Below are 26,470 nucleotides of genomic sequence, written 5' to 3'. Positions count from 1 at the left end.
AGAGACCACTAGAAGGTGCTGGGTACAAGCCAAGCGGAGGATCCTGACCAGAAGACAACCATGCTGGCCTTGGCCTTGGTCCCACCTTGACCTGGGACTTCACAGTCGCCAGAAAGGTCAGAAATAAATTTGTTTGCTATTTTGCTATAGCAGCCTGAACGGACTAGAAACACACACCATCAGACGCAGGCATCTTCTCCATTCTCCAGGGTCCAAGTTGAATCTGGCCTCATTGGTGAAAGTTTCTGGCACCAATGATTTCCTCCTTCTTCTACTTTATAATGTTTGCTGTCCTCTCTTCTCACTGTCCTGAGACATTTTCTTCAAGTCTCATATTCTCCAACATTTGAATTATGACTTAATTCTTCTTGAGTTTATGTATTATGTCTTCAGTTAGACTGTAAGCTTCTTGAAAGCAGTGGCCACATTTCACATCTTTGACTCCTCTGCTATGCCTTGTAAATGCCTGGCCTAGAGAAGTTGGCCAATGAGTAATTGTGACCCACAGATAGGGTTGTAATGGAACTGTGAAGAAACATGAGTGGAATTTCAAGTATTAAAGTGGCACTTGCGGGGTGCCTGGGTGGCTCAGTAGGTAAAGTGTCCGACTTCGGCTTGGGTCATGATCTTGCGGTTTGTGAGTTCGAGCCCTGCATCAGGTCTGACAGAACGGAGCCTAGAGCCTACTTTGGATTCTATGTCTATTTCTCTCTCTCTGTGCCCCTCTCCCACTTGCATGCATGCTCTCTCTCTCTCTCTCAAAAACAAAGAAACATTAAAAAAAAAATTTTTTTTTAAGTGGCACTATATCTCATCTTTGGCATGGGCTGGGGAAGGGAAATCAACCCCTAGACTACAAAGAGGGAGAACAGAGGTAGAGGGAAATACAGGAAGCAAAATCAGATTAATATGTTAAGATTTGCCACAATCCTGACACAAAGCCTTCTTCTGGTAAACCCATTTACTTCTTGAGAACTTTCCTTCCCCAAAATGGAGGCACCAGAACACCGTCCTAACTCGGTTTTGCCACCATCGTAGTCATCCCCAGGAGTCTCAAGGCACTGGATCTGAGAGTGTGATCCTTCAGCTGGTCTCCAGCCCAGAGATGATGCAAGATCAGATTCACCTCCCTTTACCTTCCCTCCAGCCAGGGTGTGGCTGCCTATTGTTTGAGGCGTAGCCTTGAAGGCGGTGTCCCTTCTGCAGTGCCTAGGGTCTTAACATCTCATCTCCTCTCCCTATCTGGATCATCCCCAGATTTGCCACCTGGCCTGAAAGAACCTACTGAGGGGCTGAATCCTGAGGCCTGCATGAGACTTAACTCCACAGCAGACTGCTGCCCATCTCCCCAGCCTTGACTCTCATTTTCTGCAAGAGATCTAGAAAGATCCAGAAAGATCACACTGACTAGAAGGAGGAAGATGGGGATCTGTGTTTTCTTCAATGGAGACAGAAGTTCTGAACTTCTGCTCCATTTAATTCCATTCTTCTATACTACAGAATCTGCAATCAGATCATAAATTGATGAAAAATGGAGCTAAAATATGATAATGTCACAATTCAGAAACCAAGAAGTGTAGGGGCACCTGGGTGGCTCAGTGGGTTAAGTGTCTCTCTCTTTTTTTATTTTGAGAGAGAGAGAGAGAGAGAGAGAGAGCAGGGGAGGGCCAGAGAGAGAGAGAGAGAGAGAGAGAGAGCAGGGGAGGGGCAGAGAGAGAGAGGGAGAGAGAGAATCCCAAGCAGGCTCCATGCTGTCAGCAAAGAGCCTGATGTGAGGCTCAATCCCACAAACCATGAGATCATGACCTGAGCTAAGATCAAGAGTTGGATGCTTAACCGACTGAGCCACCCAGGCACCCCAAGCATCTGACTCTTGATCTCGGCTCAGGTCACGATCTCACAGTTCGCAAGGGCAAGCCCTGCATCGGGCTCCACGCTGACAGTGAGGAGTCTGCCTGGGATTCTCTCTCTCTCTCCCCTCCCCTACTTGCACACTCACTCACACTCTCTCTTTCTCTCTTACTCAAAATAAATAAATTAAATGAGAAAAAAAGAAACCCAGAAATGTACATTTCAGCCAATTTGGCCACTTATTCTCCATTCGAAATTATGTCATAGTAGTCTTATATACATTACTTTTAAATGACCACTTTATATTTTTCTGTTGAGGGAAAAGACATAAGTAAATAATCAGCAAGAATTACAATAAAAACTATTGCTTGGTATATCTCATCACCAGCCCATGGCATTAGATGAGCTAATATGATCCCAGTGTCTAGCCTGAAGTACGTGCCCAATAAACGGTAATTATCATGACTTTTAATGACAAAACCTCACAACTAACAATTGTTTCAGTTTCCTCAAACTTTAATTTCTTTTAAAATATAAGTGATTCTGAGAATATTTAAATTATAATAAGGGTAAGTTGGTTTACTGATTTCCTTGAAACCCTGGAGGCCTGGAGCAGGGAAAAGTCATAAAAATGGAATGCATCTGTCTTCATAAATATGGCCAGGGATAGCAATTGTGCAAAAGTTAACTCTGAATTCTAACTTTTACAATAGTAATAATCTAAGTTTTCTAAAATATTTAGATAAAAATATATTTGGTTGGGGCACCTAGGTGGCTCAGTCGGTTAAGCTTCCGACTTTAGCTCAGGTCATGATCTCACGGTTCGTGGGTTCCAGCCCCACGTTGGGCTCTGCGCTGACAGTGTGGAGCCTGCTTGGTATTCTCTCTCTCTCCCTCTCTCTCTCTCTCTCCACCCCCCCCCCCCCGGCCCCGCTGATGCGGTCTCTGTCTCTCTCAAAATAAATAAATAAACTTAAATAGTAATAATAATAAATAAAATAAAACTACAAATCTTTTTATGGCCCCATCCTAGACCAGGCTTTAATCCTCCACTTGACTTCACGCTAAGATGTCTCACTTCCTTTTCAGAATGTGAAGACTGGAATACATCCAGCTTTACAGGCATTGGCCTTCATGTCCATGTTTACTGTCCTGAGAAGAGGACTCTCTGAGAGGAAAGCCCCTTCAGTTTCCTTATAGCTGTCTGTTTTGTTTTTTTAGAGAGAGTAAGCACAGGCAGGGGAGGGGCAGAGAGAAGGAGAGACGGAATCCCAAGCAGGCTCTGTGCCATTAGCACAGAGCCCAATGCAAGGCTTAAACTCACAAACCTTGAGATCATGACCTGAGCCAAGATAAAGAGTCTCAGAAGCTTAACCCACTGAGCCACCCAGGCGCCCCTCCTCATAGTTGTCTTGAGGACCACTCCCTCCCTCTCATCCTCCCTCCTCTCCTCCCTCCCTCAGATCTTCAGTTTGTGTGACACAACTTTGACTCTTTTCTTGGTATTGTCCTAAAAGAAGCTATTGAGTAAGAGAGAATGAAAACTTTCAATACATCCTTTTTAAATAAATAATTCTCTTGATCGATTTCATCACACAGAACTCAAGAGTATGCAACATAAATGGCAGCTATGAAAAAAATTACTAGGAAGGTAGCTGCAGATATTCTAAGCAACTTTTCCCACCAGGATATTAAACTGGACGTGGTTTTATAAAACCTAGAAAACAAGAAAATGGACAGGCTGGTGCACCGAGGAACAAAATAAATATTTTATTAAATTAATGCAGGTGTAAATAATGACAATTAAAACACAGAACTAAGTATCATCTCTGCCTATGTCTTTTACAGTGAAACACAAGACAAAGATATAAAGTGCCTTACAAATCTAACACCACAAGAAGGCATTAACACTTAGGAATGGAGTGAACAGACTGTCCTCCAACTCAGCCAGAACCCTCTCGTGTACCTCACACAGAGGATACAGTCACGCAAACAACGGATGCTGTACAAATGAATGTGTACAAAAAGAGAACAGAAGGAGTTCTGTTCTGTTGGAGATTCTGTTTCTTCAGCCTTGACATGTGGCAAAGCAAAGGTTTTCCTTGTTGATAACACAGGTAGATGGCGAAGACAGAAGGAATACGCTGGGGCCTCCAGAGAGCGCATGTAAATTCAAAGTTTTGAAAAGCAATATCTTGGATCTGTGTAGTGATGAGAACTGGTAGGACTCAACGGTTCAGGCACAGCTCATGGGCCTTTTGTAGCACAGGTGAGAGTCAAAGTACACTAATGGAATTTCAAAAAAACAAAAACAAAACAAAAAACAAAACACAATAAAACCCACTCATGTAGTTTTGCAACTGCAACATCAAAGTCTAGTTTATACTCAAGAGAAAACAGAGAGGAAAAAACAAGTTCCACACATGATTCGGTCGTAGAGAATTAGTATTAAAGTCAGCCCTTAGGACTAGGTTGACCCAGTGTACCCTGGAGAACCCAAGGGTTTCACTTTGAGAAACACAACATAAACCAAATCCAAACTCAGTCACAGAGCACTCAACAAATGCTGTTGTCTAAATGTGGATGAAGTAATATTTAGGATGTACTAAGTCTTAGAAAAGATACTAACAGGCTATGGAAGAGATGATCTAGAAGCAAAGAAGACATGACGCCCGGCCTCTGGGAAGTTCACATTGGTTCCAGCCGCTACATGAGGAATAATATATTCAATAAAAATAGCAAAGTGCACAGCAAGTGAATAGTGTGTTACCACTTATGTGAAAAAGAGAAAGAAATAAAAGACATACTTTTCATACATATTTCTACATATATTCAGAGATGGTCTTTAAAAGACCACATAAATAAAAGGCAGGGATGGTTGCTACTGCAAAGGAAAACTCGACGGCGAGAATGGAATGAAGACTTTTTAATGTCTTCTCTTAGATCTGAATTCTGAATCACGGAAAGATATGAATTCAAAATTCAACAGCACTTAAGTAAAAAGAAAGAACTGCTAAAAATAATACCAACACGATATATATCGACATCAGACTGCAGGGCAAAGGTAAGTAAATCAGAGGTAAATACAATGAGAGAAAAGGGATTCAAGAGTTATCATCCACAATTTTTAAAAATGCTGACTTCTCCTCATAAACTAAAATCACTTGGATTATGAAAATGTATTTTCAGCTTCTGAGGAACACACTGACTGGCATCTCTCCTTTGGGCAGCTTTTCCAGACTCTCCACACCGTCATGGTCCTCCGGTACCTTATACTATGACACTGCACTAAGTTGTAATAATATATTCTCTGACCCATCACTCCTCGATGCCACGAGCTCCTTGAGGAGAGCTACTTTGTCCTCTTCAGTCACGGCCCGGCAAAGTGCTGGACGTGCAAGGGCACTTCCTAAATGTCTCTGCTGAATGAATGAAGTGCTTAAAGCAAAACACAGCCCTCAACTGTCTTCTAAAAGGCCAGTGAGTGACAGCTGTGGAAACCTCAGGTGTGATATTTACTGGCTCGGGCCAGTTACTTTATCCCTTCTCTCCCTCCACCGTGAAATGGGGGTAGCAACGGTGCCTAGCACAATACAGTTGTCACAAGCATTACGTGACATTGTGTGTGAGGATGCCACATGGCTGTAACGCTGAGAGGTAAAATGGAACAGACACTGCAGTAACATACCTCACCTTAAGGTGTGAGAGTAAGAGTTTTCAAGTCAACCAAAGTACTGGGGGCTAAATAAGGTAATATCCTATACAAACCATCAGTCCGTTCTCTATGCTTCCTACGTCCTGGTAGCTGTGGTGGATACCAAGCACTTTATAAATACTACACGCCTTGGGGCACCTGGGTGGCTCAGTCAGTTAAGTGAGGCACCTGGGTGGCTCAGGTCATGACCTCATGGTTCATGGGTTCCAGCCCTGAGATGCGTTCTGTGCTGACAGCTCGGAGCCTGGAGCCCGCTTCGGATTCTGTGTCTCCCCCTCTCTCTGCCCCACCCCTGCTCACCCACTGTCTCTCTCTCTCTCTCTCAAAAATAAAGAAACATTACCAAAAAATTTAAAAACATTACACATCTTATTGAACACACCCAAGTCACTAAGCAGTTTAGTTCCGTGGCAAAATTTTAACTTCCACCATAGTATTCCTTCAAAAGAAATCACTCACAACCACACTCACATGACAAGACTCCACACACTCAAAATAAATAGAAATAACATACTTAAATATTGCTGCAACACTGGGGCTCTCAATAACACAGACGACAAATAGAGATGCTGGTGAAGCCAACGGGCACTTCTGTAGGAACTGACCACTAAATCAGGGAATCTCAACTTGTTTTCCTAGGATGAGCGATGGACAACTTGGAAGTGTCCTCTCTCTTTCTCAGGTGCCCGTAAGTCTGAGGCCCCAGTCATGCTGAGGCCCCAGGGTTTCCTGGCAGGTGACCCCTGCTTACTCCTTGCTTTGTTCTCCTCTTCTCTCCTGGCTTCCACTTTTCAGTGCTTGGGCCTCTCACATCCGACATCATCTGCAGTTCGCCTGGCCCTCCGCATTCCTCTGGTCATGCTTACCCCGACGAGCCCAAACCACAGGCTGAGAATCCCTGCTTTAAGATCAGGAATTTCAATGCTGGATTACGTCTCCTCAAATTGTAGATCTGGAAAGTGATCGTGAGAAACATAACTCATGGTTGCTAGATGATATAATAAATTTGCAGTAAGAGAAAGAGGCAAATTATGTTTATGTCCAGTTACCTCTGCAGTATAAAGGGTGATCAACCATCTGGTTTGCCTAGGTTTGTTCTAGTTTTAAAACTGAGAGTCCATGTCCTGAAAAACCCCTTAATTCTGGGCAAATTGAGAGAGATGGCTGGTCACCCTAAGATGCTCCAAACGTTCACTAGTTTTACAAAACAATTGAGTGGGATGGACAGCATAATGAGACCTGCCTGGGCTTATCCAAACTAATTAGATTCCTTTAAATTTGGGCTTGTCATGAAGTTTCATTTCTATCTGAATTAGAAAGAATTAGAGGGGTGCCTAGGTGCTCAGACAGTTAAGCATTAGACTTTGGCTCAGGTCATGATCTCGTGATTCATGGGTTCGAGTTCTGCATCGGGATCTGTGGTAACAGCTCAGAGCCTGGAGCCTGCTTTGGATTCTCTGTCTCCCTCTCTCTGCCCCTCCTCCACTCGCACTCTGTCTCTGTCTCTCTCCCTCTCAAAAATAAACATTAAAAAAATTTTTTTAAGAAAGAATGAGAAATCTTAATATAACCTTCTTCTTAGTTCAGGGGTGCCTGGGTGGCTCAGTTGGTTAAGCTTCCAACTCTTGATTCTGGCTCAGGTCATGATCTCAAGGTTCATGAGTTTGAGCCTGGGCTCTGGGCTATAGTGTGGAGCCTGCTAGGATTCTCTCTCTCTCTCAAAATAAATAAAATAAACTTACAAAAAAAATAAACCTTTCTTCTTAGTTCAATCAGCTGGGTGAGGTCTTTCTACCTTTTGTCAATGCAGACATTTGTGGTGAAATGAATGTTAGTGGACAGGTTAAGAGTAAGGATCAATGGTCAGGCTAGCGGGCTCCAAAGCCTGATTTTTGTCAGGTATGTGTTCTTGGGCAATTTACATGATCTTCTTAACCCTATGTTTTCTCTACTATAAAATGGGGAATATTCCAGTATTTATCTCTTTGATTTTGTGGGGGAGAGATTAAATAAGGAACTGCCTATGCAGTTAACACAGTGACTGCTACTCAAGTTCTCTATCATCTATCCATCTGTCATCCATCCATGTAACTCAACTTGGTCCTCTTTTGCAGGGAGGTGTTAGGATCCAGAGCAATAAAAATTCAGCAAAGAGAAGTTACGTCCTCCTGCCATCCCCAAAGCTGTGGACCAGGGCTGTTCCTCAGTCTCCTGGCAGACAGTGAGAGGAGGCCCCTTATCGCAGGTGGAGGTAAAGAGGAGCCCGTTGCTCTAACAGCCAGCATTCTTTACAGTGAGGGGAGATTATAGCTGATGGCTTTCTTCTTGTTAACTTTTTGTTTCTTTTTCCTTCAGCTTCCTCACCCCTGCTAATATTCTTACCATTTTGTTTCTTTGAGTTCATATCTGTGGTGTCACATTTTTCCACATCCATCGTTCGCACTTCAAAAAAAAAAAAAAAGGAAACAACAAATCATATTTATCCCCATATAACATAACTCTACATCCCATGCAGTGACTCAAGTTTAAATTCCAGGTTCTTAGGAAACATTTTTAATCCGCTAGGAAATCTGGTAGACTTCCAGATTTATTCCATGGGTTCCAACCCCTGAGGTCAATTCAACAGTTTAGGGCATATTCTTTTGCTGCTAGATTTCTTTCTTTTTTTTTTTTTAAGTTTGTTTGTTTGTTTGTTTAGTTGTCATCTCTATGCCCAGTGTGAGGCTCAAACTCACAGCACTGAGATCAAAAGTCATATTCTCTCCTGACTGAGCCAGCCAGGTGCCCTGCTCCGAGATTTTTTTTTAGGAGTATATACTTTTATTCTCCATCCTTCCCTCAGAGATGGACCATATTCCAAGGTACTTTATTATACACTAGTTTTCTAGTCATTCCTAATGCCAAAAATTATTCTTCATGGGGAAATATTCAAAATGCAAGGTGGCAATAGTCACTTCCTTGGACAAATCAACTCCATTTCAGGGTCATCATATCATTGAAACTTCATCCTTACATTTTGGCTCATTGTCTCAGTTCTGTTAAATACGTATTCTTTAGAAACAGCTGACCTCCACTCAATTACACCACTTTCCCGTATCCACTCACCCTATTAAGGGGTTGTGGGGAATTTCTCAACCACCATTGGAATTCCCTTCCATCCTCCACTTCCCTATTTGACCTCAGATAATTCTACACACAGATCATCATTGGATCCCCTGGTATACTTCTCAAAGTATTGGGGAAACGTCTACTTTGAATCATCTTAAAATGGGAGGAAATTATTTGAATAGATTCAATTTCCTGGATTTTAATTGTTCCCATGGGCAAATAGAGAAACACATGCAAATTATTTCAAAAACTATATAGCACCCTCAGCCAGAAATCTTATAAAATACTCTATGGTAGGAGTATCACAGCTCTACAGGAAAAACTATCTTTATTCCTTAGGGTGCCCAGAAACCAACTCAATACAGCAGTACAACTAATGCAAGACTTAAATTCAACCAAAACCGACAGGTATTTTAGCTTTTCCTCTCCTACTCTAAGTCTGTGGTTATTTGCATGATGGAAAGAAATTGTATGATGCGTGGTCTTCTTCGCCCTGTGTACACACCCATTCTCCCGCCCTCACCCCCATACACACGCTCTTCACCCAGCAATCCTGCTCGGCCTCACTGCCATCTCTACTCAACAGTGGAATGTCTTTGGGACACGCTGCAAAGGCAAATCAGGTTTCCCTGCAGCCGTGATCCAACTGTCACCCCCTTGGAAATGCTACTTCAAGGGCTCACGGCCATCCTCAATGTAAGCAATGGTGCAGAACAGCGAAAGGAGCAGGACTGGAGTAACGCATGACACACAGGTTCACACGCTAGCACAGCTAAGACCTACTTTGCATAACTGAAAGCTGGCCTTAGAAGTGAACGCTAATAGAAAGGCAGCATTTTATAAGTCATTGTTTCCTAGTGGGGCCACCACTGACATTTGGGGCGGGAGGGCCCCCTGCTACATGGGACTATCCTGCACATTACACAAGACTTAGCAGCCCCGGCTCTGCCTATAAGAGCCACTGTGACAACAACAGCCCCCCATACGCTTGCCCATATGCCCGGTGGGCACCACTGCAATAAAAGATATACCATCTTGTTTCTTCAGACAGAAAGTGACAGCCGGGACCACGACAAGAAACAACAGGATGGCTCCCAGAATCATGAAGTGAGTCCTCTCATTTGCTGGAACCAGAAATGGTTCTGAAAAACAAAAGAGAAAGAGAAACTAAAGATAACATTTTGACGGGAAGGGGTGGAGAGAATAATTATCCTTGAAGTTTAATTCAGATTAGCTTGAGGTGGCCAAAAGTGCCAGGCCAGCGAGTGGCCGGAACAGCGAGATGCCTTCGACATGAGAATGGGAACAGCATGGAAAAGAGAAAGAAGCCCAGGCTTTGGACAGACAGGCCTGGAGTTCAATTCTGCTGCCACTCCCTAGCTTTGAGGTCTCAGGCAAATCCTTTAACCTGCTCACAAAATGGAAATGATAATAAATTTATTGCGAGGCTAGCGTTTGTGAAGTGCTCACCACAGCAGCTCAGTACCACCTGGGAGCCTCATTATTCTCCTCGCATTCTTTAATGCAGAAGCCAATGGCTTGCTGTACGTGGTGGAGATGGGACATAAAGGCCACCTGGTCCTGGCAGAGAGCTCCTGCCTCCCCATACATGTGGCTGCCACTAAAGGCCATTTCAGGCTACCTTTTGTTTCTCAGTTTGAACATCTCGGGCCATCCAATCACTGGTACCTGTCACCAATCTGTCTGGGGTTCCGTGCAGGAGGAAAAGGGGTTCCCTCAGCACATGATGCTCAGATACTGCTAATTCCCATCTCCTAACCATTAGTCATGATCCCTGACGGCCTAATTCAAGCTTTAAAACCACACAGTGGTCAACCTTTCTTTAAGAGCTTACAGTTTACAACCTGTTTATATCTATTTTATTTCAATCTCAAAGTAAGTTGAGTCAGGCATGTAAGATATTAAAATAAAATCACAGGTTATAGATGAGGAAACAAACACCAGCAATTAGGCGAGTTACTGTAAGCCTTCCCACAAATAAGCTGTCATAAAACAACTTTTAAATGGCAGGAGCCCATGAGAGCAGCCCCTACCAAAGTGACTCATAACCCAGTAAGAGCATCTCTTTAAGTTTCTAAACTTTTTTTGCTCTTCATTCATAGGACCAATCCGGTATTGATTACCTTTTCCTATTGTTTGACCTTTCCACCTAATTTCTTAGTTTTTTTTTTAAGTTTATTTATTTACTTTGAGAGAGAGAGAGAGAGAGAGAGAGAGAGAGAGAGCGTGCAAACTGGGGAAGGCAGCGTAGAGAAAGGGAGAGAGAATCCCAAGGAGGCTCCACAATACCAGTGCAGAGCCCAAGTGGGGCTTGAACTCACAAATCATGAGGTCATGACCTGAGCCAAAACCAAGAGTCAGACGCTTAACCGACTGAGCCACCCAGGCACCCCTCTTAGTTGTTTTTTCTTAAGTAACTGAAGCTTTACTGATAACATCTAGTAGAAGAGGGGGCGTTGAGAAGTGCTTCTCAGAACACCTCTGGGGTTACGTTAACATCGTACTCTCCTGTCTCTCTCTAAAGGTCTGAGCCTCTCACCAGACTCTGTATCCCACCTTACCCACTTCTGTAGGGTAGTAAGGAAAACAGTAACGGAGTCTGTGCAGGCAAGAGTCTCAAATCCCTCTCACACGCTGTAGCTTATTTACCCCTAGGATGACCCTGCCTGACAGGTTATTGATGTAGAGGGAGCGTGACACATGCAGAAATTGAGTCTCTTATGTCTTACGTGCTCAGCAGACTGCTTTGAGTTGGAATGTCATAGACTATATCTGGGGTTGGGGGACAGATGGGGAGAAATGACCTGTACCATTTAGAATAGGATAGATTTCCATTTGCTTGCTACCAGAGAAACCCTGGAAAGAGAGGAGCAGCTCTGATGTGGACTCCTGAAACCCTGCCTGTGTTGAGTCTTCCTTTCAGATACTCCCCCAGACCCCCTCAGCCACAAGAGCATTTCCTACATGGAATGGGGTTGCCTTATCTGTTTAACTTTTCCTTTTCCTGGAGAGCCTGAATGGTGTCTTACTTTTCTATGAACCCCTGATAACTGGAACATAGGGCGTATTCAATAATATTTGCTGAATGCTTATTAAATAGCAATAGGACTCAGATGAGTGGAGGTGAGGAAGCATTTTTTAAATATAGTGTAGTACATGCATTCATCTATTTAACACATGAATGCCTACAGTGAACACGCATCATGCTAGAGGCCAGGGGACAGCAGTAGGCACATTTTAGTTGAGACATTTCAGAATATTACCTGGGATGACCAACTCAGCAGTACTGTTTCCCTCGGGACTTGATCTTTGAAGAAAAGTGCAGTAGAAAATCTCGTTAGCCGTTGTGTTGATTCTCAGCGTGCTGGTCACATTGAAAAGCTTTGTCTCCATATTGGAAACAGAGATGATGGTTTTGCCATTCAGGACTTCATGGGCACTGTTTGTCCAGATGACTTCAGCGGTCGGGTAACCCTCAGCCTGACACATTAGTTCATGTTCAGAGGTGACAGGATCCACAGAAATTCTTTGGTTGATTTTTCGATATGGGGCTAGGTCATGAGCAAAAAGAAGGCAGGGCTTTTATTTAGGACAAAACTATGTATGTAGCTTGGTGCTGTCTACATTAGAAAAAGTATCAATTCTGGCTGGTTCTCAGAGAAATAAGCTTAATGTTCAGACGTCTCAGCAGTGGGGAACCCCTGTTAGTTCTGTTTCAACTCTTTTTTAAAATTTTTTTAACATTTATTTATTTTTGAGAGAGAGACAGAGAGACAGAGTGTGAGTGGGGGAAGGGCAGAGAGAGAGGGAGACTCAGGATGTGAAGCAGGCTCCAGGCTCCGAGCTGTCAGCACAGAGCCCAATACGGGGTTTGAACCCATGAACTGTGAGACCGTGACCTGAGCTGGAGTTGCATGTTTAATCGACTGAGCCACCCAGGCACCCCTCCTTCAACTCTTCTATTCACAACTGGGCTAAGTTTGAACTTACAGGAACAACTACCTTGCCATAAAAATCATATTGCTTTTATTTAGACTTCAAGTAAATGTACAGATTAATTTAAAGAGAAATGTCTTCCTGAAACCAATAGTCTTTCTATCCAAATATAAAGTATGTCTGTCCATTTACTCAAGTCTTTGTATGTTTCTCAGGAAAGCTTTATAACTTTTACAAAGGGCCAAACCATTTCTTCTTAAATTTATTCCTGGATATTTTCTTTTTGTTGCCATAAATCTATCTTCATAACATTGAACCTCTTCAGCTGGCCAGCACAGTTTTCTTAGACTTTAATAAACAGAAAATCTGATTTTCTTGTGCCACTCACTTTTTTTTTTTTTTTTACTATTTTTCTTCTTTTTTCTAAATATACTTTATTGTCAAGTTAGCTAACATACAGTGTATACAATGTGCTCTTGGCTTTGGAAGTAGATTCCCATGATTCATTGCTTACATACAACACCCAGTGCTCATCCCAACAAGTGCCCTCCTCAATGCCTGTCACCCATTTCCCCTCCCCCTTCCCCCTATCGACCCTCAATTTGTTCTCTGTATTTAAGAGTCTCTTATGGTTTGCTTCCCTCTGTTTGAAACTATTTTTCCCCCTTCCCTTCCCCCATGGTCCTCTATTAAGTTTCTCAAATTCCACATATGAGTGAAAACATATGATATCTGTCTTTCTCTACCTGATTTATTTCACTTAGCATAATATTCACTTTTTCAACTGTAGGTCAAGGATCAGAAATTAGGTATGAAAAAGAGCATGATATCATTATAAAAACTGCTATGTGTTCCTGATAATACTTTTTAAAGGTTAAATTTATTTTTGATACTAAAGTAGTTTCAGATTTACAGAGAGATTTACACCAAAGATAGTGCAGAGTCCCTACATACCTATCACCCAGTTCCCCCACTGCTGACATCTTACAGTACATTTGTCATAACTAAGGAGCCAATGTTAGTACATTACTATTAACTAAACTTCACACTTTGTTATATTTAACTAGTTTTTCCCTACGGTCCTTTTTCTATTCTAGGATCTCATCCAGAATTCCATATTATGGTACTTACTTTTTTGAACATTTTTATGCTATTCTTTATTTATTTTATTTATTTTTAAAATCTATTTATTTGAGAGAGAGAGAGGGAGAGAGAGAGCGAGAGAGAGAGAGAGAGAGAGACAGAGAGAGAGAGAGAGAGAGAGAGAGAGAGAAAGGGAGAATCCCAAGCAGGCTCTGCACTGTCAGCACAGAGCCCCACATGGGGCTCAAACTCACGAACCATGAGATCATGTCCTGAGCCGAAACCAAGAGTTATATGCCTTAACTGACTAAGCTACCCAGGCGCCACTATGCTGGCTATTTTAATAAATCATTTAAATAATTATTACACTCAAGATATAAAGTTTAAATTTTAGATCATCGATTAAAATTTAGCTCATCAGTTTAGGACCCTTTTAGGATTAAGATACCATGTGTACTGACTATTCTAGTAGATTGTTTAGTCTATTTACATCACCTAAGACCTTTATTCATGTTTTTTCATTACAAGCATGGTAATGAGCCATTATTATGCTGGTAATCTTTATTTTACTTCTAATGCTTCAGTGAAATCACTAGCGGTTCACCCAGAGCCTTAACTTTCCATTCCTTTACTAAAGGCCTAACAATGGCTTTATAAGATATATTCACAGAAATTTGATACAAAACAACCAGAAACAAAACTGAAATAATGATGTGATGTTTTTGTGCTCTTAATGAAACCACAAATAGAAACACTGTAAATCAACATAATGACAATTTCAAAACACTTAAAGAATGGTTCTCATGAGTACTTGGGTCCTCAACATGGTATTTGTTATGTTCAAGAATTCTTTAAGAAAAATAAATCCACTGGGGCACCTGGGTGGCTTGGTTCTTGATTTTTGGCTTGGGTCATGATTTCAGGGTCATGAGACTGAGTCCCACGTCAAGCTCCACATTGGGCGTGGAGTCTGCTTAACATGGTCTCTCTCCCTCTACCCCACACACTGCTCTTGCATGTGCTCTCTCTCTCTCTCAAAATAATAAATAAATCAATCAATCCACTGATTATATACCTCCTGCAATAATATTACCGTAACAGGTTCTAGTTCACATAGCACAGAGCTTGATCTCTGGACAATTTCAGTTTCAAGAGTAAAATCACAGATAATGGTAAAGGATTAGAGGTAAAAAGTTTGCTTTTTTACTCTCCTATTATAATTTTTAATTGAATAATAAAGGAGAATGTTGCTTCATGCTAAGAAAATGTATAAATGTGGTATACCTCTAAGTGCCCAATAAATGAGTGCATTGGTTCTACTCATGGTTAGATATCCACGGTATCAGTCTCTAAAGTAGGGCACATGTATTTGGGTATAAGAAGAAAATATGAGAACTTCCACTTATACATATTTTTATCATAATAATTAAGAAATAATCTAAGCTTAAAGCTTTGCTAATTGATACTGGGGCTTGCTTCATATGCCACATGAGGGTCATATGGGAAGAGGGAGGTTTTACAACACCAAAGGGAGAATAGTGACTCATTTTGGGCTTATTATAGATTATCTAATTTTAAGTAGACTGAACCTGCTTACAAAATGAACGACTAATTAAAAGTTTCTCTGCAGAGAAACTGAAGATGAAAGATAATACTAAGAATTCAAGCACAAACCACAAGGAAGTGGCAGGAATGACACTTTATGAAGTTAAAACAGTAAATGCCTAATTGGACCTGACAAGGTGATGGTTTGAAAAACCTAAAGACTGTAGATAATGCTGCTATAAATACTGGGATACACGTATACCTTTGAATTAGTATTTTTGTATCCTTTGGGTAAATACCTAGTAGTGCAATTGCTGGAGCATAGGGTAGTTCTATTTTTAACTTTTTGAGGAACCTCCATACGGTTTCCTACAATAGCCAAATTATGGAAATAGCCCATATGTCTATCGAGTGATGAATGGGTAAAGAAGATACGGCATATATATACACACAACACACTACACACACACACACACACACACACACACACACACACACGAGAAAATTACTCAACCATAAAAAAATAATGAAATATTGCCATTTTCAATGACATGGATGGAGCTAGAGAGTATTATGCTAAGTGAAACAAGATGGTCAAAAACAAATACCATGATTTCACTGGTATGTGGGATTTAAGAAACAAAAAAAATGAGCATAAAGAAAAGGAGAGAAGCAAACCAAGAAACAGACTCTTAACCTATAGAGAACACACTGATGGTTACCAGAGGGGACGTGAGGGGAGGTGGGTGGAGGGATGGGTGAAATAGGTGATGGGGATTAAGGAGGGCACTTGTTGTGATGAGCACCTAATGTTGGATGTTAAGTGTTGAATCACTAAATTGTACACCTGAAACTGAAAAAAAACCCTCAAGATCGTCAAGACCATCTGTTAACAATGAACTTCACCTTGAAGTATTAGCTAATGATAGTGAATCATCATAATTAGTGAGGCATTAAAAATATGGTATGTGAAATTTTTATTCCATCCTTTAAAATTTTCCATTTTTGTACATATTTTTAATGTTTGTTTTTGAGAGAGAGGCAGAAAGAATGTGAGCAGGGGAAGGGCAGAGAGAGGAAGACACAGAATCTGAAGCAGGCTCCAGGCTCCCAGCTGTCAGCACAGAGCCCTAGGTGGGGCTCAAACCCACGAACCCTGAGATCATGACCTGAGCTGAAGTTGGATGCTTAACCGACTGAGCCACCCCAGAGTCCCCTATTTTTGTACATTTATGGAATGCACAATGCAGTAGGTTGAACCATATGAAATTAGCAATGTTCAACTTCTTTTACCTTTTAAAAAAGTCAATTTCTTATGCTATATCCTTTATATTAGCACAAGTACATCCTTTATAACTACACACACATATTAGCTAATCTACTTTATTGATGGGGTAGGTTATCAAAAACATTTACAGACTACTGGTTTACTAGATATAGAGCACACATGTGCTAATCCAGTGGTCATATCAAGACCAAGAAAAGTTCACAGTAGTTTTGAAGTCAATATACAATTCCATATATACCCTGGAGGGATAAATACAAGGGGTAAAACCTGGTCATTAAGGACAGAGACTTAAGAGCTAGATTACCTGAGTTCAGAACCTGGCTTTACCACCTAATAGCTGAACTTGGGTAAATTACTTAATTTCTTTAGACCTCAGTTTCTTAAAAATATTTTTTTCAATGTTTTATTTACTTTTGACACAGACAGAGACAGACTGCAAGCAGGGGAGAGGCAGAGACAGAGACAGAGGGAGACACAGGATTCAAAGCAGCCTCCAGGTTCCGAGCTGTCAGCACAGAGCCTGACGCAGGGCTCAAACCCACGAACCGTGAGATCATGACCTGAGCCGAAGTCAGACACTTAACCAACTGAGCCCCCCAAGTGCCCTAGAGCTCAGTTTCTTTATTCATAAAATGAGAATCACACCATACCCATCACTGAATCCAAGATGGCATCTATTGAAAGACACACTTAGATTGCAGAGATAGTCGAATATGAAAACATGCATCCTCCTACCCCATGATGGACCTCCTACCCCATAGAGTCATTTGAGGATTAAGTGAGTTAAATAGGAAAAGTGCTTAGGACAGGGCCTGGGATGCAATAGCTACTACATGCGTGTCAGTTACTACTAGGACAGCTACTAGAGCTGCTGCCGCTCCTCTCCTTACTACCTCTATTTAAGTGTCCTCAGACAGTCTTCTTCAGAAAGTACTGACAATTCCTCATGAACAGACTCAGAAATAAATTTTCACATATTCAAACTTGTTCATGTTTCAAAAAGGTTAGGCTTATCCTATTTGAGGAAGTACTTCATTCATTCATTCATTCAATAAATATATTTTTTATGTTCTTTTCATGTTTGTTTATTTATTTTGAGAGAGAGAGAGAGAATACAAATGAATGTGTGCATGCACAAGAGAGCCAGGCAGGGCCAGAGAGAGGCAGAGAGAACCTCAAGCAGGCTCCATGCTATTAGCACAGAGCCCACCGTGGGGTTCGATCTCATGAACCATGAGATCGTGACCTGAGATGAAATCAAGAGTCAGATGCTTAACAAACTAAGCCACCCAGGCACCCAATTCAACAAATATTGTGTGTGTGTGTGTGTTCTTGTCACGCTCTTCTTGTATGTCAAGTCCTAGGGATAAAACAGTGATTAAACAAACCAAAATCTCTGCCTTTGTGCGAAGTATATTCAAGAAAGAGGAGAGAGATAACAAACAGAACAGGCACATTTATATGATGTGTTAGATGGGGATAAGTATGTTCTGTGATACATTAGATGGGGAGGAACACTACAGAGAACACCTAAATGGGGATGGCTGGTGAATCTGGGGGGAGAAATGGGGTTGGTGGGGAATGACAACATGAATCCTTGGTCTGTATGAACAAATGAGCTTTATCAGGGTAACTATATAATAATTGAGTTAATCTAAAACTAAACTTACACATTTCAGTTTTGAAATGCTTCCCCTTTAAAACCCCAGGGTGAGTAAACTCTCTGTGGGAAAGCTGCTGTTAACTCAGGTCGACAGTGATGGGGAGAGGAACCTGACAGCATTACTGTGAAATCATTTGCATATGGAGATGACTCAGGAATTCTAACCTGCTTGAGTTGTGAAGCTCATGAAAGAGGACATTTCCACGAACAATTCTGCCTCAGTGCATGTGAAGCTTGGTGGCTGGCTTGCTCTCAAGTGTAGTTCAACTCAACACCCAAGACCACTGTGTATAGATGACAAGAGGGATGGGACTAGGGTGCCAAATTTAGTAATTTATAATACAAAATGGAATGGTCAAAACAAATCAGGGTGCCTGGGTGGCTCAGTCAATTGAGCATCCGACTCTTGATTTCAGTTCAGGTCATGATCTCACAGTTCGTGGGATTAAGCCCTGTGTTGGGCTCTGTGCTGACAGCATGGAACCTGTTTGGGATTCTTTCTCTCTCTCAAAAATAAGTAAATAAACTTTAAAAAACAAAAATAAACCAGACCCTCAAACCTGGATGTTCATCTGCTTTGTTCCATTAGGAACCCCTCCTTGGAAAAACCATCAAGGCTATAAGGTTTTCTATTATGTTGAACCATAGCAAAGGAAGTCACAGATCAACAAGGGACATTACAGAGCCCAGAGGACCTAAAAGAACACTCACACTCGCTATAGGACAACTGTTCCACTCTCTGCATACCCCCTAATGGCTGATGAGAGACCCTCTTTTCTGGAAGCAGAAATTTATACCCTATACTTCCTTTTACCTGACCACAGGGTTTTGCTCTTTTTCTCTAACCCAGATCCAGCCATGCTGGCCATTCATGGGGCTAAGTCTTAATAATTTCTTCAAAGCCATGAAACAGTTAGTGCCTGATATTTGCTGACAGACTGAAGGAAAGTTGAAAATCCCAACCTGGGATCTCACCAGCTTGCTGTTCTGGGGAAGTATATGGTAAAATATAATGAAAATTAGATCTACTTCCCAAGACAAGTGACATCTTCTTAACAACATTAGTACTAATTGATCCAGAATCAGAAACTCAGTAATGTGCCATAAAATAGATGCATTTCTCCGAATTCCTACAAAATTTTGATTTTGAGTTTATAATGATCAGTTATCTCTTTATGATAAATATAAACTTTTTCTACTTATAAAATTGATCTTCCAATGGAAGGTGGGTAAACCAGGAATGGAAAGAGCAAGGAGGGTAATGATTAGATTCTGGTCACATACTAAAAGATCATCATGTAAACAAAAAAGGCAGGCAGATAATCTCAAAACTATGACTAGAGAGAACAGATTTCAGCTTAGTATCAGATAATAATTTCAATAAGCCTGTGGACAGGATGTTGCTGTGGAAAGCATGTGAGCAAAAGATCCCTTAGGGGAGATTTCTGTTCTTTGGGAGTTTGGATTAGTTTCTCTTAGATGGGATCCTTTCATGTTTCAATTCTGTGAATCTAAACAGTGAAAGCAGTAGGGGTCAAGTAAGGTGTTGAAGGTGTTTTCCTTTTCTTAGCTAGTGGCAATGCAAAACTTTGAACCTAAGTGACCTGATGATGTATCTATGGGTCAGTACCCAGGAATTTGATATTCACAGTTCCTCTGCAACACTCCAAGGTAACAGTGGTACATATTTTCAAGATGAATATATGCCCAATGAGCCTAGTTTACACTGTCTCTGAAGAATAGTTTCCTTTGTATTTGGTAGGATTATTTTTTGCCTACATAGACTGACTTTAAGTCTTTCTGAATGTAAACCTTATAGTGGGGTTTGTTTTTAACATATTAATTGGGACTTGACACAGAGAGGCATAAAGGAAGGAAAATGACGGCAGACTTCATAAAATTTTAAGAAATTATAGTGGAATAAAAAAATTCCTGGAGAGACACACGAACAGTGGTTGCCATCTTTGTGTGCCATGGAAAATGGCAGTGAATGGAGGAAGGGCACTTTTGTAATTCATTTTACTCCCCTCCATAGTATCTGAATTATTTGCAAATACATATATTACTTTCACAATAATAAAAAAGTAAATACTAGAAATTTATATTTAGGAGAACTGAAAAAGGGCGCTGCCATGTTTGGCTCTAGATTCCTGGGGGTTGCTGAATAGGAAGTGTTCCCATAATGCTCCCTGATGAGTGTGTGAAGGAATGAATGAACAGACTGACACCGTGGATATCGAGGTCCACTTGCAAGAAGGAAATGTTCCCAGCACCAGGATACGGTTTTCATCAAGACTGGGCCCTCTTCACCTGGGGACTACTCTTACCATGAACTTTCAAAGTAATCCGCTTATAGTCAGCACCGCCATAGCCAATCAAGCAGCAGTAAACCCCGGCATCCTCCAGGGTCACGTTTGTGATCTGAAGCGCGGCCTTCCCCAGGAAGAGCTGGTCCTTCAACAGCTGGGCCCTCTGACTGTAGCTTCTGTGCTGAACTTTCAGGTCTTCCTTCCCTTGCACAAACTGAATGATTTTCTTATCCTCCATTTCCCAGTAGACGATCAGTGAAACCAGGTCTAATTGTTCTTCTACGGGGAATCTGCACTCCATTGTCACATTGCTGCCGTACTCTACCACATACAGGTCCTTGGACACTGTGATCGTAAACGCTGAAGAGAAAGATGATCAGTCTTCAGAAGATGGGAAACTCCTCAAAAAATTTGCAGACTGACACAGGGTTTACAAACACTTTATCTGGTCACTTATGTGATCGTTATGTTCAAGGACTTACTTCCCTAAAATACATACTTTATCTAGTGGCTTTGGAGCACACTTTGGAACCCTAAATCTCATCCATGAGTCAGAATAGTAAAATCCACTAAACAAGCTGCTGTCCCCAAATCATAAATGTATATTACTGTAGAAATATGACATGGTGATGGTGTACTTATAACCAGGAAGACTTGGTTTCATACAGATACCCCCATAATATCCTTTGGTTGGATACCTATTTACCTTCTAGACAGTCTGAATGATAGATTCCAACAGTCCTCTTTTCTTACTGTCCTAAACTCTTGACCAGCTGTCCAGCCAGAGGTACATGGGTATGGAGATTTAGGGAGGGTCTCAGGAGGATGCCAGTACTGTGTTACCCTGGCACTTTCAACGTATACTATAATTCTTCTGTAGAATATACTCACTGGGAAAAGCAGGTTGCAGAGGAAGGTGGATATAATGATCCTGTTCTTGTTTAAAATAAATGAATAAAAGTACATACACAGACCATTTCCCCAGATATTTTCAGGAATTATCCCTGGGAAATGGATAATGGGTAATAGACAAATAGCTAATGGATAAGTTTTCTTTCTTTCAGTTTGACCATATTCCCCGTATCTTTGGCCAATGAAATGGGTTTATGAAATAAAGAAAGAAAAACAGAATGTTCTCTAAAAAAAAATGACATCCATTTAAAATAATTATTTTAGTTTTTAACTTATGGTAAAATATTTCAAATATAGAACCTAATGAAACGATCTGGTGTCTTACCTTTCAGCAAATGACAGTAGGCCATGAATGCAAAGACACTAAATATCCTCATTTTTCTGGAGTGACCGAATTATGGAAAACACAAAAAGAAAAATGCTTTATTCAATGATGACAGGTCTTGGCAGTTCTCACTGAAATAGTCTTCTGATAACCAGACAATGCCTGATTCATAAATGTGGAAGTGCAATAGGGAATTTAGTTTAATACCTTTACTTAATATCACAGTCATATAAAGCAAAATGGAAAAAAGTTACTATGGTGAGAATCTTTATTATTATTTTTTTGTTTCAGAAGTTGAATTCAGTGATTCATCACTTACATATGACGCCCAGTGCTCATCCCAACAAGTGCCCTCCTTAATGCCCATTACCCATTTAGCCCATCCCCCCACCCAACATCCCTCCAGCAGCCCTGTTTGTTCTCTGTGTTTAAGAGTTTCTAATGGTTTGTCCCATTCTCTCTTTTTATCTTATTTTTCCTTCCCTTCCCAGAATCTTTAAATGTAATTACAAGGTCTGAAAATAACTTATACTAGAACTCAAAAGACGCCAAGGAGAAAATATTACACTAAACCCTCTCAACTATTTCATGTTTTTTCTGCAGTGGAACATATCTGGAAATCCAAACCTGCCCTGTGAAAAATTTCAAAGGACAGTCTGACTTCCACACCTCCCACCTTTTAACTCTTTTTTTCCCCCTCCATGGCACCTGAATATTTTCATCCTACCCTTAACTACTCAAGCCTTCCATATAACTATCCCAACCACGCCACTTCTCTCCCAGGGGCCATCCTTCTAAATCTCCTCTTCTGTCCTTCACTTATTCCAAATTATAAATCCTATTCTCTCAATAAAATTGGTTCTACAAGTAGCAGGAGTGAGAAGGAGAAACAGTAGGCTCCAACCAATTCATACTAAGATGTTAATGACTCACAGTCACTCTTTCTATTCTTTATTAACACATTCTCCCTCTTGTATTATACATGCATTTACACACTTTGAGAAGTCAGTTTTCCCTCTTAAGGTCTCTTTGACCTCTTGTATACATACAAAAACTCACAACTGATCAATTAATCTATGCTACACATATATAAGACAGAAGATTTAGGCTAATACACAAATAGCTCCTAAAAATCAAAAAGAAAACTACATACAACTCAACAGAAAATGAGCAAAAAGTTCTAGCATACAGGTCAGAGAATAAGAAGTACAAATGACATATACACACAGGAAAGAATGTTTAATCTCAAAAGTTTTTAAAAAAGTATAAGTTTACATTAGGTACTATTTTTCACTTATCAACCTAGCCAAAATTATAAAGATTCCTAATATTTAGTGTTTGTAAGAAATGGACAAATGGGTTTTCTCACTAATGGTAGGAATGTGAAGTTATACAACCTTTTTGGGATGGCAATTTGGTAATGCCCATTAAAATTTTAAATGTATATATGATATATGAGCTCTCACCTCCTCTCCTAGAAATATATCCTACAAGAACACCTACATAAATAATACATGTTAACTGATGATACTACTAACACTAGCCCCAAACTGGGGAATACTCCAGAAAGCCTAAAGGGTTAAATAAATTTTGTTATAGTCATACAATGTAATACCATTAAGGATAGAATTGTAGTGACTTTGCAAAGCTGTAGAACATAATTTGCAGAGCAGTATATGTAGCAGAAATCTACTGTAGTGAAAACAAAGAAAAATCTGTGTGTGTGTGTGTGTGTGTGTGTGTGTGTGTGTGTGTGTATTTAGACATAGGAAATACCCAGAAAAATCCATACCAACATGCTGATGGTGATTATCTCTAGGAGTGAAATCAAAGGGATGATAAGCAGGTTTTCACCTTTTTATAATTTTTAAAAGAAAGAATGGGAGAAAAAGAAAAAAAAAGTAGATGATCTTACTAATGATTTCTTTGGTGTTTCTGTGTGCACATTTTCAAATAAATGGATATGTTTCCCTTTATTTATCAGAAAAACATAAAAATGAATTTAGTGAAGCATTTCATCCTGCCAACATGCAGAATGTTTGTGAGGCAGAGTAGCAGAAGGGACAGGATCAAGCATCAGAGTTGAGGGAGAATAAAGATATTTATTTTCCTGTTTTTTTTGTTCATTATTAGAATAATATAAACACACTGAAGAAAATGAGAAAAGAAGGGAAAGATCACCCACTATTCCATCACTTTAACCTGGGAAACAATTGCTAATGCCAGGACGTATTTTTGGTGTCCAAGTGCAGTGGGGTGGGGGTGAGGATTGCTGGTCTCCAAGAATGCTGTCTTTGAGCATCCCACAAAGCACAGGACAGCCACCACAGCAGAGCAGTGTCTAGGCCAAGCTGTCAACAGTGCTAAGACTGAGAAACCATTATGAGCATTCTAGCAAATATTTTACCTCTAGTCCTTTCCCCTATGAATTTTTTAAAAAACAATTATAACCTTATCCTACATTTAACACTCATTTTTTTTTCATTTAGTATTACAATACAAACATTTTCCATTTTACTGAATGATATTCCTAAGTATCTTACTGTTTCCATAATGGTTACTTCCCCTATAGTTAGGCATAAGATTGTTTAAAAATATCATACATATTTGTGTATACAGCAAATATCTGGGAAGTGCCTACTGTGTGCTCAGCCCCATGCTAGGTCCTAGGATAGACTTTCTCCAAGTGGAATTGTTGATCGAGGACAAAGAACATTCTGGGACACCTGGCTGGCTCAGTCGGTTAAGTGTCCAACTTCTGATTTTGACTCAAGTCATTATCTCATCGTTCATGAGTTTGAACCCCACATCAGGCTCTGCACTGATGGTGTGGAGCCTGCCTGGGGTTCCCTCTAGAACATCAGGGCAGCTGGTCTAAGAGAACACTGACATCTTCCTCAAGTAAGAAACTATGATGGTATATCTGGATTCCCCAACAAGAGCATTCAAAGAACAAGGAAATTTGAACTAGGAAAGAAATGATGGTTCATTCTGGATGGGGAAGCAGGTTTGTGCCTGGGGAACTCAGTATAATCCTTTGGAACTGATGCTACCCCCTCCATCTCCCAAGGGTAGCCAGGGTAGGAGGAAAAGATGGAAAAGAATTCAAGCTTCCTTTCTCAATAAGTAGGAGTAAGCAGTGTCTTGATATCTGTTTGTTTTAGAGTCTCCTTTGACTTTTACCTGATGTAAATGAACTATAATTTGATTTTCAAAAAAAAATTTTTTCCTAGAGTTTGACAATGTAACTCCAAAATGAAAATCCACCCCATCAATAGATCAAGAGAGTTGACCTATTAAACCCAGCTAAACCCTGTGCCCAACTCCCTTCCCTCGGTCACCCTGAGACCCTCTTCTATGATTCCCAGGTGACTTCAAATCCCAGCAGTACTTCTGGGGCTTCCTGTAAGACTACACTCTAACTACTGTCCTGTAACCTCTGCCTACTCTCTTCCACCGAAAAAGGCTAATTTTTTCTTTAGGCTATCATAGTCCTTAAAAACTGCTGGCAACTTCAATGGAAAGTGGCACTATCCTGAAGGTGATTTTTCAATTTGCCTCAAAAGGTGGCTCAGTGGATTGAGCCTCTGACTCTTGATTTCGGCTCAGATCATGCTTTCATGGTTGGTGGAAATCGAGACACATGTCAGGCTTTGCGCTAATGGTGCGGAGCCTGCTTGGGATTCTCTCTCTCTGCCCCTACTCCACCCCCCAAATAAAATAAACATTAAAAACATTAAAAACTTAAAAAAAGGGCTTTACAATATTCAGGCTCTTTGCCTAAGTAGTTAAGCTTACAAGAGTTTGCCTGAAGGAAATAATCAGCAATATCCCAGAGATTTACATACAAAGATGTTCACTGAATGGCTAAGATACTTAAAACACTGCAAATAATCTTTATGTCCAGAATGGGATATTAATTTTGCCTGGTTACCCAGTAACATGGAATGCAGCCAGTAAAAAAACTGTATCTACATGTACACACACATATACATACACATATATACACATACATACTGTGAGTATGTGTGGGTAGATATATCACATTTTAGAAGACTGTTTAATCCACAGAAAATCATACAAGGTATTTCTTAGATGCAAACAAGGTGAAACAATGTGTTATAAGACAAAGACCATGATCAATGTGTCCAAAGGCTCCATCTGGAGCCTGCAGGTCTCCTGCAGGTCCTCAGCGCAGGCAGCGCGAAGAACTCCTATTGAGGTTTCCTGGATCTTACAGTAGGAGGGGATCCTTAGGAGATGCTGCAGGTGTACGACGTACTCAGAGAGCAGCTGAGGATGGACGAGGACCCAGGTGTCCGACCTCCAGCCTAGGAATTTCCCCCTAGACTCTGCTACCTAAGTTAGGCCCATATTCAGGAACGCGCGGAAACTTATACTTACAAAACTGACATGAAGCAAAACTGAATCCCACCTGGCGAAAGGCCAAACGTTTTAGCTTTTCCTATTAACCTATGCAGCTGATCTGCTCTATTGCCCCATCCAACCAGCAACGCTTTCCCTCGTCCGCCTCCCCTCTCCATTCCAAAGGTCCACAGAGCATTTTTTAAAGCGCCAACCCCAACCGGGACAGCCAGCGAATCCCGCGGTGGGCACCCCATGAGGGAAGGACGCTCCCTACCTGCCGGCGGGGAGACTGGCGGCGCCTCCGCACGCGGTGGCCCCGGAGCTGCTGCAGCAGCAGGTGGCGCGG

The 26,470-nt window shown here is 41.0% G+C and overlaps 1 protein-coding gene across 3 annotated transcripts; it reads right to left on the bottom strand.

The window, feature by feature from the left end:
- Positions 1 to 3,596: 3,596 nt before the first annotated feature.
- On the bottom strand, positions 3,597 to 26,470 carry CD274 (CD274 molecule). 3 transcript variants are annotated; one of them, XR_007146157.1, is made up of 7 exons: positions 21,757 to 22,088; positions 20,538 to 20,879; positions 11,959 to 12,246; positions 9,706 to 9,816; positions 7,949 to 8,008; positions 6,081 to 6,518; positions 3,597 to 4,137 (listed from the first exon to the last, which is right to left on the bottom strand). XR_007146157.1 is itself a non-coding variant. In XM_047829413.1 (7 exons), the coding sequence occupies exons 2-7, from the start codon at positions 21,806 to 21,808 to the stop codon at positions 6,496 to 6,498; spliced, it is 876 nt and encodes a 291-aa protein (XP_047685369.1). In that variant the 5' UTR covers positions 21,809 to 21,812; positions 26,399 to 26,470; the 3' UTR covers positions 5,871 to 6,495. The 3 variants fall into 3 exon arrangements, 1 of the variants encoding a protein (XP_047685369.1); XR_007146158.1 differs by having other exon boundaries at positions 6,318 to 6,518; XM_047829413.1 differs by lacking the exon at positions 3,597 to 4,137 and adding an exon at positions 26,399 to 26,470 and having other exon boundaries at positions 5,871 to 6,518; positions 21,757 to 21,812.

This window comes from Prionailurus viverrinus, chromosome D4 (assembly GCF_022837055.1).
Source record: "Prionailurus viverrinus isolate Anna chromosome D4, UM_Priviv_1.0, whole genome shotgun sequence".
Taxonomy (NCBI): Eukaryota; Metazoa; Chordata; class Mammalia; order Carnivora; family Felidae; genus Prionailurus; species Prionailurus viverrinus.
Note: the sequence above shows the minus strand (reverse complement) of the source record. Positions and strands in the feature narration are given on the sequence as shown.